At 48.8% G+C, this 12,669-nt stretch overlaps 1 protein-coding gene across 2 annotated transcripts in view; it reads left to right on the top strand.

Moving 5' to 3' along the window:
- The window catches only part of KMT5C (lysine methyltransferase 5C), a 39,583-nt gene that overhangs the window by 502 nt on the left and 26,412 nt on the right, over positions 1-12,669 (top strand). Inside the window, exons 2-3 of one of the 2 annotated variants that reach the window (XM_029584755.1) lie at positions 271-423; positions 10,268-10,433. In XM_029584755.1, coding sequence (XP_029440615.1) covers positions 314-423; positions 10,268-10,433 — 276 coding nt within the window. In that variant the 5' untranslated portion in view covers positions 271-313. Of the gene's footprint in view, positions 1-270; positions 492-10,267; positions 10,434-12,669 lie in introns of those variants that run through there. The other variant, XM_029584756.1, reaches the window with a different exon arrangement.

Raw genomic sequence — 12,669 nt, 5'->3', positions numbered from 1 at the left:
TGAAGTTTCTGGGGCAGAGGGAGTAAGTTGGGGCAGTGGGTGGTAGGTGAAGAATCTGGGATGGAGGGAAGTAAGGCAGTCGGGGGAGATGGAGAGATAAAGTGGGGCATTGGGGCAGGGTGAGATGAAGGGTCAGAGGCAGAGGGGGCAGCCTGAAGGAGCTGGGATGGAGGGAGGTAAGGCAGTCTGGGGAGAGTTGTTGGGCGGCTGGGGTTTTAGCTTCCTCATTAATTCCCTTTTTCCTGTCTTTTGTTGTTGTAATTTTTTCAGGACGTGCAGGTGGCTGCAGCATGGTCCTGGAATTGTACGTGTCATGGGTTCGGCTCGGATGACGGCCAGGGAGCTGTGTGAGAATGACGACCTCGCCACCAGCCTGGCGCTGGACCCCTGTCTGGGGTTTAGGACACACAAGATGGGCATTAGGTGGGAGGAGCTGGTGTCTTGGCAGGGCCCCCACCCCCTTGTCTGGAGCTCTCACTGCTCTCAGCCAGGTAGGGCTGCCACCTGCGCCAGGTCATAAGGAACAGGCTAATTCAGTCCTGGTTTCAGCCTGTTGCATGCAGGAACTTGTAGCGGGTTCAGGAGACCAAGCGTGATTGTGCTATTGATTTACTGGAGACAAGCAAAACTACAAGTCTCTGCATGCAATGAGCTGATCTGGGACGGAATTAGCCTGTTCCATATGACCCGGAGCCAGATGGCAACCTTGTTTAATGGGTACATTTGCCTGTCAGTCTTGAAGGTGGGAACAAATCTGTACTTAGGACGGGGGGGAAGTATCCTTCATATTTAGGATTAGATCTTGCTCAAATGTTTTCCAGCACCTGGAGAAGTTACATTTCTTAGAGTTCAGACAGGTGAATCCAGAACCAGTGAGTTATGCACCTTTACTAGCAGATGGAGACAGAGCAAAGCTGACATCACGGTATATATACCCCTGCAGTGACATCAGCCCACCAGTATTCTTCATCTTCAGCAGATGGTGGACGTGCATTTCCCTACTGGCGATTGCTTACAACATTTTTTTTTCAAAGGAGAAGACAATTATTCACCCCGCTCTCCTGTGATGATACCTTATGGTCCCTCCCTCAGTTGAGAATTCCTGAGGTGGTTTCTTTGGATCCCTCCTTCAGATAAGTGCCTTGGTCCAGTAGCTGATGTTTCAACTGGCATGGACTGGACTTAGCTGTGAAAATAAAAGCAGAAAGGTAAGCTGGTTCAGGAGGCCAAGCGTGGCGGTGAAGATCCTTGCCCTCTCCACCTGCAGCCGGAGACCGACTTGTACTCAGCTGGGACGGGCTGAGCTCAGGTAAAAGGTAATTAAAAAAAAAAAAAAAAAAAAGTAGAAGGGTAGTTAAGTAAGGATTCCTCTCCCGGTCTCCGTGCTCGGCGCGCTGATCCAAAGGTTGTTCCCGCCTCTGGGGGAGCTCGGGGACATGGGCAGCTTGGCAGGTTGAGTAGCCCTTTTTGGACTAGGACCTGTTCTCAGGCTTGCCTTGTCTGCCGCGAGGTAGGCCATGGCGCCATTTTCACATGTTTTTTCTGCGCACAAGACCACTCTTCAGTCACGCCAGTTTGTTCTTCTCTCAGCTGTGCGCCTAGTTAGGTGAATAGGAGCTCCCGCCAGGTTGCTTAGTTGTGCATGCGCACACATGCACGCATTTATTTGCATGCACTATCTGAGCGTCCTGGTGGGAGCTCTGTGTGCTTATCAAGGCACAGTGTTACACTCCTAAATTTTGGACACTATTATCAGATGCCTGTTAGGGTATATTGACATACTAATGGGGCCTATATCAAAGAAGCCTAAGTGCATTGCCCTATGTGTTGCTTGTCATATTCGGACATCCCAGCCTGGCGTTCTCTCTAACTTGTGTCAGCGCTGTTTGGAGTCTCAGGGAGAATTGCCTCCGTCTGATTTTGCTTAGCCCAGTTCTTCCCAGCCTGGTGCAGGAGTGGAAAAAGAGTTGCCAGAGGTGTCACCTGATTTTGGGACTCCCTGACTGGTTCGTCAGTGGGGGAGGGTAGTTTAGGGGGCGCAAGTCCGATGTCCCCTGGTTTTGGCATGGATCACGCTGCCTTTTCTTGGGTATAATTTTTTCAAGGACTGCAGTTTTTTCTTCAGGCACAGTCCTCGGCCAATCTTGACAGGTCAGGATCGCAGGCTGTGGATAAGCATCAGAGTAAACCTAGATCTGCTGCGGGTCTCCCTGATAGGGACCCAGATGTCACAGATGATGAAACCGAACCTTTCTGTTATGTTTTTGTATGGATGTGAACCCTGGGCCCGAGGTGAGAGGTGTCTCCGCCCACTGGGAGGAGCCCTGTGAGCCTTACTGTCAGCAGGCGCGGTCTCAGCAGCGCAGGACACAGCTGTTAGGCAGAGACTTTATTATGAAGGAAGGAAGGCAGAGCCCACAGAGTGGGAGATGTAAATAAATACAGTTCTGAGCAATGGGGTATACCTAGGATGATGTCACTGAAGTGAAGGTCCGGTAGAGGCCCGCAGCACGGGGTACGCCAGGAAGTCCCTTTGGACAAGTAGAGGTTACTTCAGAAGTGTAGATCCAGTGACCCGCAGAGCGGGGTACGCCAGGAAGTCCCTGTAGATGATAGAGATTACCTCAGAAATACAGTTCTGGTAGTGCTGAAGATGGTGCTAGTGAGGTAGTCAGAAGTGCAGGAACCTGGAAGTGGATGTCGTGGATGGAACGGCACTACCCTGCAACACAGGGTATACAGGAACCGCTTCTACTGAAGAGAGGACGGTAGTGGCCCGGAGACCGGGGTACACTGTAGAGAAGCTTCAGTAGGCCGGTATCGTTGAAGTCTGTAGAGTGTACTCAAAAGAGGTAGTTCCAGGAGAATGCCCCGAGAGGTGGGACAGGTAGAAGTCCAAGGCAGGAAGGCCCTCCGAGGAGCGGATAGCCAGGAACACAAAAGGGCCCCCGAGAGCGGGTACCCAGAGCATAGTACATTTTCTTAAAGGAGTAAAACATTTGCGTCCTCCGGTTCGTAGAATTTGTCCATCTTGGAATCTTAATCTGGTTCTGCAGGTGTTGTGTGTGCCTTCTTTTGAACCATTAAGAAGGACGTCTTTGAAGGACCTTACCCTGAAAACTGTTCCTGGTGGCGATTTGTTCGGCTAGGTGAATTTTGAAGCTGCTAGCCTTATCATGTCTTGTTGCGTGTGGTGCCTTCCTTTTTGCCCAGAGTTGTCGACCTTTCATCTTAGCCAGATGGTGGAATTGCCAGGCTTTCCTCGCCTGACATCTGATTCTCCCTATGCAAGGGAGCTTCACCTTTTGGATGTGCGTCGGGTCCTATTGCTGTATCTCAAGATTACAAATGACTTCCTGAGGTCTCACCATCTCTTTGTTTTATTCAGTGAACCAAAGAAGGGTTGCAAAGCGGCGAAGAGCACGATAGCAGGATAGTTGAAGGAGGTAATTATTTCGGCAGCAACCCGGGAGGTGGTTCCATACGTCCTCTTCAGTGCACTCTGCTGTCTCGTTGGAACCCACAGTCTTAGGACTATTTGATTCAGCTCCACCTGCCAATGGAGATCTGCATACACCTGCAGTAGTAGTTGCAAGTGGATCATCTAAGGAAGGAGGTTTCCCTAAGGTCATTGGACTGGCTAGTTCTCACGACAGATGCGAACCTCCAGGGTTTGGGAGCTCACTGTCAGGAGCTAACAGCACAAGGGCGCTGGAGCAACAATCAGCTAGAAGCCCGTGCTGTCCGGTTGGCATGCTTGTGATTCGGCAACCGATTGTAGAGTCAAGTGGTCTGTATAATGTCGGACATCGCAACGACAGTGGCTTACATCAATTGGCAGGGAGGACCCAAGAGCCAGCAAATGTTGCAGGAAATAGCCCAACTTATGGAATGGGGGGAAGTGCATCTTTAGGAAATCTCAGCCTCGCACATTGCAAGAAAAGACAATGTAAGAGCTGACTTTCTCAGCAGACAGAGTCTGTATCCAGGAGAATGGGAGTTGTCAAACGAGGCATTCCAGCTCATAGTGTATCGCTGGGGCCTTCCATTTATGGACCTGCTAGTGACTTCTTGCAATGTGACGTTTTCTCGCTTCTTCAGTCGCAGGAGAGACCAGAAGTCCTTGGGCATCAATGTCCTCATGCAGGAGTGGCTGGAGGGCAAGCTACTGTATGCCTTTCCCCGTGGCCCATGCTGGGCAGAATGATTTGGAGGATTGAGAGTCACACGGGATGGTGCTTCTGGTGGCACCAGATTGGCCCAGAAGACAATGGGAGGCAGATTTGTGAAGGCTCCTGGTGGACTTTCCAGTTTCCAGCTCTCAGGAATCTGCTTCGGCAGGGGCCAGTTCTTCACGAAGATCCGACTCGATTTTTTCTTACGATATGGCCCTTTAGAGGGCTCAGTTGCTGAAGTGTGGATATTCTACTGCCGTGATTGCTACCTTGTGCAGAGTTCTCCACTTCCTTAGCCTATGTGCGGGTTTGGCAAGTGTTTGAGGCTTGGTGTGAAAATCGAGGGGTTCCACCTCATTCGATTAAGATCCCACTGATTTAGGAATTTTTGCAAGATGGATTGAGTAAAAGGTTGGCTCTTAATTCATTGAAGGTAAAGGTGGTGGATCTTGCCCGTTTTTGAGGTCAAGTGAATGGTGGACCTTTTGTCTGCTCATCCAGATGTTGCCTGTTTCTTAAAAGGAGTGACGCATCTTCATCCCCCCTTGCAGTTGCCGGTGCCTTTGTGGAGTCTGAATCTAGTTTTGGATTTTTTGGCAGGCCCTACTTTTTGACCGATGCATAAACTTTCCTTGAGGTTACTAACCTTGAAAACAGTGTTTCTTGTGGCAATTTGTTCGTACGCGTATGGTTTCTGTGGGTGACTCCAGAGGCGATACAGCTACATACTTTTCCTTCATTTTGTTTTTTTTTTGCCAAAAGTGGTCTTGGATTTTCAGTTGAATCAATTTCCCTGTCATCTCTGGACAAGGAAAGAGATGCAGAGGAATATTGCCTGTTACGGCCCTTTAATGTCAAGAGGCATATCTTGAGGTACTTGGAGGTTTCTAAACTTCTCAGGAAGACGGATCACCTGTTTTTTCTCCGTGCTGGAAGTAAACAGGGCAGCTGGTGTCATGGGCTGCAATAGCCTGCTGGATTAAGGAGGTAGTCACAGCTGCGTATGTGGATGCTGAGCAGCCATTACCTAGTCAGGTTAGGGCTCATTCCACTAGGGCTCAGGCATTGTCATGGGCGGAGGTTAGATTGTTGTCTCCCATCGACATTTGCCAAGCTGCGACGTGGTCTTCCTTACACACTTTTTCCAGGCTTTACCGCCTAAATATGCAGGCCCGGGAGGACACAACCTTTGCGCATGCAGTGTTGATTGAACCGTGGGCAGCCTTCCGCCCTGTTCGGGAGTAGCTTTGGTATGTCCCACTGTTTCTGGATTCACCTGTCTGAATGCTAAGAAAGGAGAAATTACTACTTACCTGATAATTTCCTTTTCTTTAGTACAAACAGATGAATCCACCTTCCCACCCTTGGCTGCCGAATAGTTGTGCTATGGTCCTGCATTGCTGCGTGTTCTAGGGAGTATTGCTAAGTGTTAATCAGTCCCTAGACTAGTGTTATTACACTCTTTGTCTCAGCTCAGTGTTTTCCTGTTGGCTGAGTGCTGGAATGGTTATCTGTTAATAATCAAGTTTTGTTAGTTTGTCCACAGTTGGCTTTTGCAGAGAATACTGGTGGGCTGATGTCACTGCAGGGGTATATATATATACTGTGATGTCAGCTTTGCTCTGTCTCCAACTGCTGGTAGAGGTGCATAACCCACTGGTTCTGGATTCACCTGTCTGTACTAAAGAAAAGGAAATTATCAAGTAAGTAGTAATTTCTCGATACTGGCCTTCTTCCAAATACAACCTCACAAACGGTGTGAAATGTCTTGAAACATAAGCTTACAGATTATTAAGAGAGTAACATTAATACATTTTAAACTTTGCAATACAGTTTTTTCCCGCAGATAAGCAGGCTGAATTAGCCATGCTGTCTGGGGTCGTCCTTCTGGGACGGCTGGGCAGAGCTTAACCAAGGAACACCCTTCCGGAGGAAGTGGTGAAGACCAAAGCTGTGAAGGTTTTCAAAGGGGCGTGGGATAAACACTGGATCCATAAAGTCTAGAGGATGTGAATGAAGATAAGGGGCATGGGGGTGGCTTGCAGGAATGACTGCTACTACCTGGTGATTAATACCCTTATTCAATAAACATACACACGGTTAATGTGACTCCAACATTGCTCTATGATTCAACGGCAAGAGGAAATGTGGGAAAAAGAATTTGCATTCACGAATAAGTGTGGGAGTAGCTTGCTTGTTGCGGCGGTTACTACCCCAAACCAAATAAGCTGGGTAGACTGGATGGGCCGTTTGGTCTTCTTCTGCCATCATTTCTATGTTTCTAAGGTGACAGAGCTTTGCTCTGCGTGCATCTGTGTTTTCCTTTTCCATACAATGCCATCTTTTCAGTCTTTTTCTTCTGTGCTGCAGGCTGTATGCGGAGCTCGCGCTCTCCTCAGAGATCGTTGTTTTTTCTCGCCTCCTTTCGAGAAGCAGATTCAGAATCGTGGCCGCCGGGGTTCAAATTCTGCCAATGCGGCAAAATAATGTCGGCTACGGACGGGCACAGTTACTGCTACTTGTGCCTCTGACTGGAGCACGAGCAATCTACATGTCAGGACTGCAGCTGCATGTCCCCCCCGGGCTTAACGACAATGCACTGCCAAGATCGCCAGGCTCAGAGAGGATAATTCGGGTTCCTATGTCCCCACCTCTGAGCGAATGTCAGCCCTCTCCTCCCCGGGGCCCTGTCTGGACCACCCCAAGAAGTAAAAAAAAATAGCTTCCTCCATGGGACCCCCAGAGAAGCAGCAGGGCCAAGGGAGTAAAACCCCCAGCCCACAACACCCCTAGTCAGTGCAGAAAGCATCAGGAGATGCAACAACGCATCAGACATGGCGCTGAACCACCGACACACTCGCTTGATGCATTGTGCCACCCCTCTGCGTCGCCTGCACGAAGCATCAAGGACATGCGCCGCATGCATCGAAACCAAAGCGCAAGGAGGACTCTGCGCTCGATGCTTCGGTGCATTGTAGTAATAAGCCCACAAAGTCGATGCAGCTTGATGCAAAAGACACCTGTGCACCACCGGGACCCAGAATTGTCCAAGGATTTGGCTCCGGCAGCAGAACCGAAAGGGACCATCCTCCCTGACTTAAATCTAGTTTTTTCTGATGAGGAGCAGGTGTCAGTCTTAGGATCCATGCTCCTCAGACCAAGTCTACTTGGACCTTTCCTCGATCTCCAGGTACAAGAGATTGGCACTGCGCCTGTAGAAGCCCCTCCGGAAGTGTCACAGACCATCTGCTTCGACGGAATGAGTAAAGGTCCAGCTCCGGGGCCCTGATTCGGACATCCTTCTGGCAGCAGTGCCCCCCGGGAAGCCTCTGGGGGAGGACTCATCACCTGTGCAAGGACATGGGACATTAGCCTCTCAAGCGATGTCCCAGATTAAAAAATTCCTATCCCAATTCCTATCCTCCGTAGAGGATCAAGGCAGCGGCATGTCTCTCCCTCTTCCACGAGAAGACTCCCCTGCAGGGTAGACCAATTTCGCCCCTGCAGGAGGATGTCAGCCCTGACCACCAATCCAGCAGTCCAGCTCTGGGGCACACACTCTCCACCCATGTCCCCTGGTTCCTCTAAGGGTTACCCATCGGAATCTCCTGAAGGGCAACCAGAGCCTGCCTCCCCACCAGAAGACCTGTCATATTCTAAGTTTGTGGAGAAGGTGGGCTGAAACCCGGAAGGTACCAGACCCCCGTGCAGAGGTCTTGGGGATCCTAAAGATTTTTGAAACACCAGCTGAGCCAACAGCCTTGCCTTCACACGCTGTTCTAGATGCAGTCATGACAAAGGCTTGGGAGTCTCCATTCTCGGGCTTGGGAGGACAACAGGAAGGTGCAGGTGTTCTATTGAGTATACCCCAACCAGCAAAGTCTAGCACCGGACGTGTTTCTCATATCATGGACAAGAGGACTTCTCTATGCTTAACCCCCGATACCACTCATTTCGAGAACCATACAGAAGTGTATAGTGGACATTGCCGACCTCATTCTAATTGCTCCAGTGTGGCCCAGACTACCATGGTATGCCTATCTTGTGCGTCTCTCCGCCGAACCACCCATTCTGCTGGGCCACATTGCAGATCTACTTTCGCAGGACAAAGGCACCTTGCTTCAACCGATGCACTCCTCCCTGCACCTTACAGCATGGTTGAAAGGACAGTATTAAATCACTTGGACTTGCTTTCAGACGTCCAGGATGTGCAGTTGTCATCCCAGAAGTTCTCCATCATGTGTAACTATCAGGGAAAATGACGGATATATACAACTTGGTGTGGTGCCAAGGGCATAGACCCCTTCTCTTGCTCACTGGAATGACTTTTGGAGTACCTCCACTCCCTTTATTGGGCGGGACTGGCGATTGCTTCGGTGACTGTTCATGTCAGTGTGATTGTTGCCTATCATCACCCCCACCATGGCCTACCGATATCCAGTCATCCCCTGGTCTCCCGCTTCATGAAAGGCATTCTACGTCTCTGACCACCGGTGCACAAACCACCGGTCCCGTGGGATCTCAACCTAGTTCTGGAACAGCTGACGCTTCTGCCGTTCAAACCCCTGGAGTCTACTCACATGAGATATCTATCTTGGAAGGTGCTGTTCTTAGTTGCGCAAGAAGAGTCAGTGAGCTACAGGCTCTGGTTCACTACTCACTATATCTGGAATTTCATCATGATAAGGTGGCTTTATGGACCCACCCTTCATTCTTGCCCAAGGTGGTCTCCATTTTTCACATAAACCAAACCACCCTGCTGACCTGCTTCCTGAAGCCACACAAAAATGAGGGAGAGGTGGCTCCACACGCTGGACTGCAAACGAGCCTTGGCATACTACAAACGTAGAATGCACTTGAACCTAGAACCTCACAACTGTTCATTTCCTTCAACCCGAATGCTCCAGGTCTACTGGTCTCTCAGAGAACTCTCTCAACTTGGATTTTGCAATGCATTCAGTACTGTTAAAGTAAAAGAACAGCGACTGTGGCCAGTTTGCCAAAAGCACATCAAGTCAGAGCGATGGCAGCATCAGTAGCCCATTTACGCAATGTTCCAATCCTGGACCTATGCAAAGCAGCTTACGTGGTCCTCCCTCCATACGTTCACTTCTCATTACTGTCTAGACCAGCAAGCCACTGTGGATAAGAACATAAGAAATTGCCATGCTGGGGCAGACCAAGGGTCCATCAAGCTCAGCATCCTGATTCCAACAGAGGCCAAACCAGGCCACAAGAACCCTGACAAGTACCCAAACACCAAGAAGATCCCATGCTACTGATGCAATTAATAGCAGTGGCTCTTACCTAAGTAAACTTGATTAATAGCAGTTAATGGACTTCTTTTCCAAGAACTTATCCAAACCTTTTTTGAACCCAGCTACACTAACTGCACTAACCACATCCTCTGGCAACAAATTCCAGAGTTTAATTGTGCGTTGAGTGATGCAGTGATGTACAGATCAATACTCCAATCAGGGACTACATAGAGAGACTGTCTGCTGCTTTGGACCAGGTTGAGCGCAGCCTGTCATACTCAGCCTTATGAAATGTGCCCAGGTTTCCACAGGGACTTCTTCATGCTGCACTCACAACCTTCAGCCGGGGACTTCCAGACGGCGTGGCTAATTCAACCTGCTTATCTGCGGGGAAAAAAGCAAGTTTGCTTACCGTAAATGGTGTTTTCTGTAGATAGCCATGCTGACCCACCCACCTCCTTGGACAGTCTTCACTTTATGCTTCACGGATACGTTTTGGGAATAGAGTGAGGAGAAGATGGCGCCGCACGGGAAAGTAACGTGCAGACATACAGAGCAAAGCTCTGTTAGCTTGGTTAAGCTCCACTCAGCCATCCCGGAAGGGCATCCCCAGACAGCATGGCTAATTCATCCTGCTATCTACTGAAAACCCCGTTTATGGTAAGCAAACTTGCTTTTCTCAGATTCCATTTTTCTGTAGCATTTTTCTCAGCAGAAAACGATCACTTTCCGTTGAGGCTGAGAGGGATCAGGAAGGTTTGAAAGGTCGTACAGTGGGGTTTGGCTTTTTTAACGGTTTCTGTTTTTTTCTTTTCACTTTGGCCCCCTCTGCAGCCCCCTGCCTTCAATTCGGAGGCGGCAACATCTGCGGGAGGCGTTGCAGACCTTTCGAAAGAGAAGGGACCTGGAGGGCGCCTACCGAGCATTAACTATGGGCGAATGGGCATGCCAGTACTTCCAGAGCCGTTCCAGCCAGCAAGAGGCCATGCTGAAGGCACACGTAAGCCCTTTTCTCTTCCTTCCTGCTCATGAAGACAAGCTTGGGGTTACCGGATGGCACAAGATGATCCAAGACAAAACTGGGAAACGTAATAAAATCCCCCCTAACTTTTTTTTTTATACTATAAATATAATTAACTTGCATCCCCCTGCTAGGCTGTGCCTTTCTACCTGCCTCCATTTCAGGTTCCTTTATTATTCTCTTTCCTCTTTTATGTCTCGCTCTCTTTTTCCCTCTATCACCCTGCTTATTACCTTCTCTCCCTTCGTTTTCTCCTCCCCTTTCTGCCTCTTCCTTAACTCCCCTGAGATTGCTTTCCTCTGGCTTTTTACCCCCCACTCCCATTTTCTTCACCACAGTCCCCCACAAATGAATCATGTTCTTTGCCTGAGCAAGCAGAGTTAGATGTAGTGTACTTGGATTTCAGCAAGGCCTGAAGTTAATTTTAGTGCTAAAAAATACAGGATCATGCATTTGGGTTGTAAAACCCAAGTGAGTGGTATAGTATAGGAGGTGACATTCTGTGCACAAAACGACAGCCGGATCTAATATCCCCTGCTACATTACTCGGATTTCCGTACAGTACTCCAGTCTATTATATTGTCTAAAATGGACTACTGTAATGCTCTACTCCTTGGCATCCCCACAACACACATCAAACCATTACAGCTATTACAAAACGCCGCCGCTCGTATTCTGACTAATGCTAAAAAAAGAGACCATATTACCCCCACCCTTATCGAACTACACTGGCTCCCAATACGCTCAAGAATTCTTTATAAAGTGCTCTCCCTCATCCACAAAAGTATGTTAAACTCCAACCTCAATTGGATCAACCCCCCCCTCCTCCCACGTACCTCTAACAGACCCACTCGCCCTGCCCTCCAAGGAACCCTACGTACCCAACCTATCAAATCCTTCAAACTCTCCTCCACCATAAGCAGAGCCTTCTCTCTCGCCGGCCCCACTGTATGGAACTCCTTGCCCCATGACATACGCCTGGAGACTTTCACGCCCAAATTCAAGAAAAAATTGAAAACCTGGCTTTTCCAGCAAGCCTACCCCTTGACACCGCCCAATTCTTTAAACCCCTCTCTAATTGATTCAACGAACTATGATTAATTATGTGCTACGACTAAGAATGCCTTTTGACCACCGATGTATGCCTTGTGTTCTTATGAATACTGATGCCATGTATATATGTATGTAGTTTTATATATGTTTATATTTACAGTTTTCAATATTTATTGATCTATTAATTTGCATCGCCTAATCCCCCTGTTATTCTGTACTACTATTTCGGTTTTATATAAGGGCGCCGCCCAAAAGTTTTTGTTCTTTGTGAACCGATACGATGTGCGAACGGATATCGGTATATAAGAGACCTTGAATAAATAAATAAATAAATGTTCCCTGTATGTACCCAGATTAGTCCAGACTCCTGGGTTTTGCCTCCCTTCCAGCAGATGGAGACAGAGACATTTTCCCTGTACGTACCAGGATCAGTCCAGACTGCTGGGTTATGCCTCCCGTCCAGATGGAGTCAGAGAAAAGCTGAAAAGCACCCCCTAGATATACTGGTGTGCCACCTGCGATCCCCCAGTATATCTCTGACTCCAGCAGATTGAGAGGCATAACCTGCGGGCCTGATCTTTTCTAAATTTGAGTTTTTGGTTATTCAGGTTTGACTTTTTGCTGACCTTTGACTAGATCAATTTCTTTTGGTTTAAGGTAGTTAGATCAGCGGATAGGTTTGGTTTCTATCCTTTCTTTTCACATGCGCTGGGCAAAGTTCTGATTCTTGGCAGGCTTGGCAGGGCAGTGCCCTAAGGCCTATTTCCCAGAGATAGTGATCCCTTGGATCCAGGGGGAGTATTCACCGGTGGGCCGGTCACTCTCCCCCCAGTATGTATATTCCAGAGGTGTTTCATCTCTGAAGGGGGCTCAACTATTACAGAAAAGAAGCGGGGATCAGATTTTACTTTTATAAAAAAAAAAAAAAAAAAGCATACAGTAAGTCCTGTTGGTGACAGGCTGTTTGATCACTTCGTTGGCCCCGGCCTGCCACGCTAGGCTCCCAGGACTCCGGAGGGGGTGGCCTGGTCACCCGGCACGCTTTTATTTTACCTCAATCACAGCTCTGCTGTTTTCGCACGCTTTTTCTTCCTGCTCTAGCAGCTTCGGGCTGCTGTGCCGCGTGTAGTATCTGCAGTCCTTCTGTATTTCTCGGTCTCCA

Source organism: Rhinatrema bivittatum, chromosome 19 (genome assembly GCF_901001135.1).
Source record: "Rhinatrema bivittatum chromosome 19, aRhiBiv1.1, whole genome shotgun sequence".
Taxonomy (NCBI): Eukaryota; Metazoa; Chordata; class Amphibia; order Gymnophiona; family Rhinatrematidae; genus Rhinatrema; species Rhinatrema bivittatum.
The sequence above is the reverse complement of the archived record's forward strand: the minus strand, read 5'-3'. Positions and strand labels throughout refer to the sequence as shown.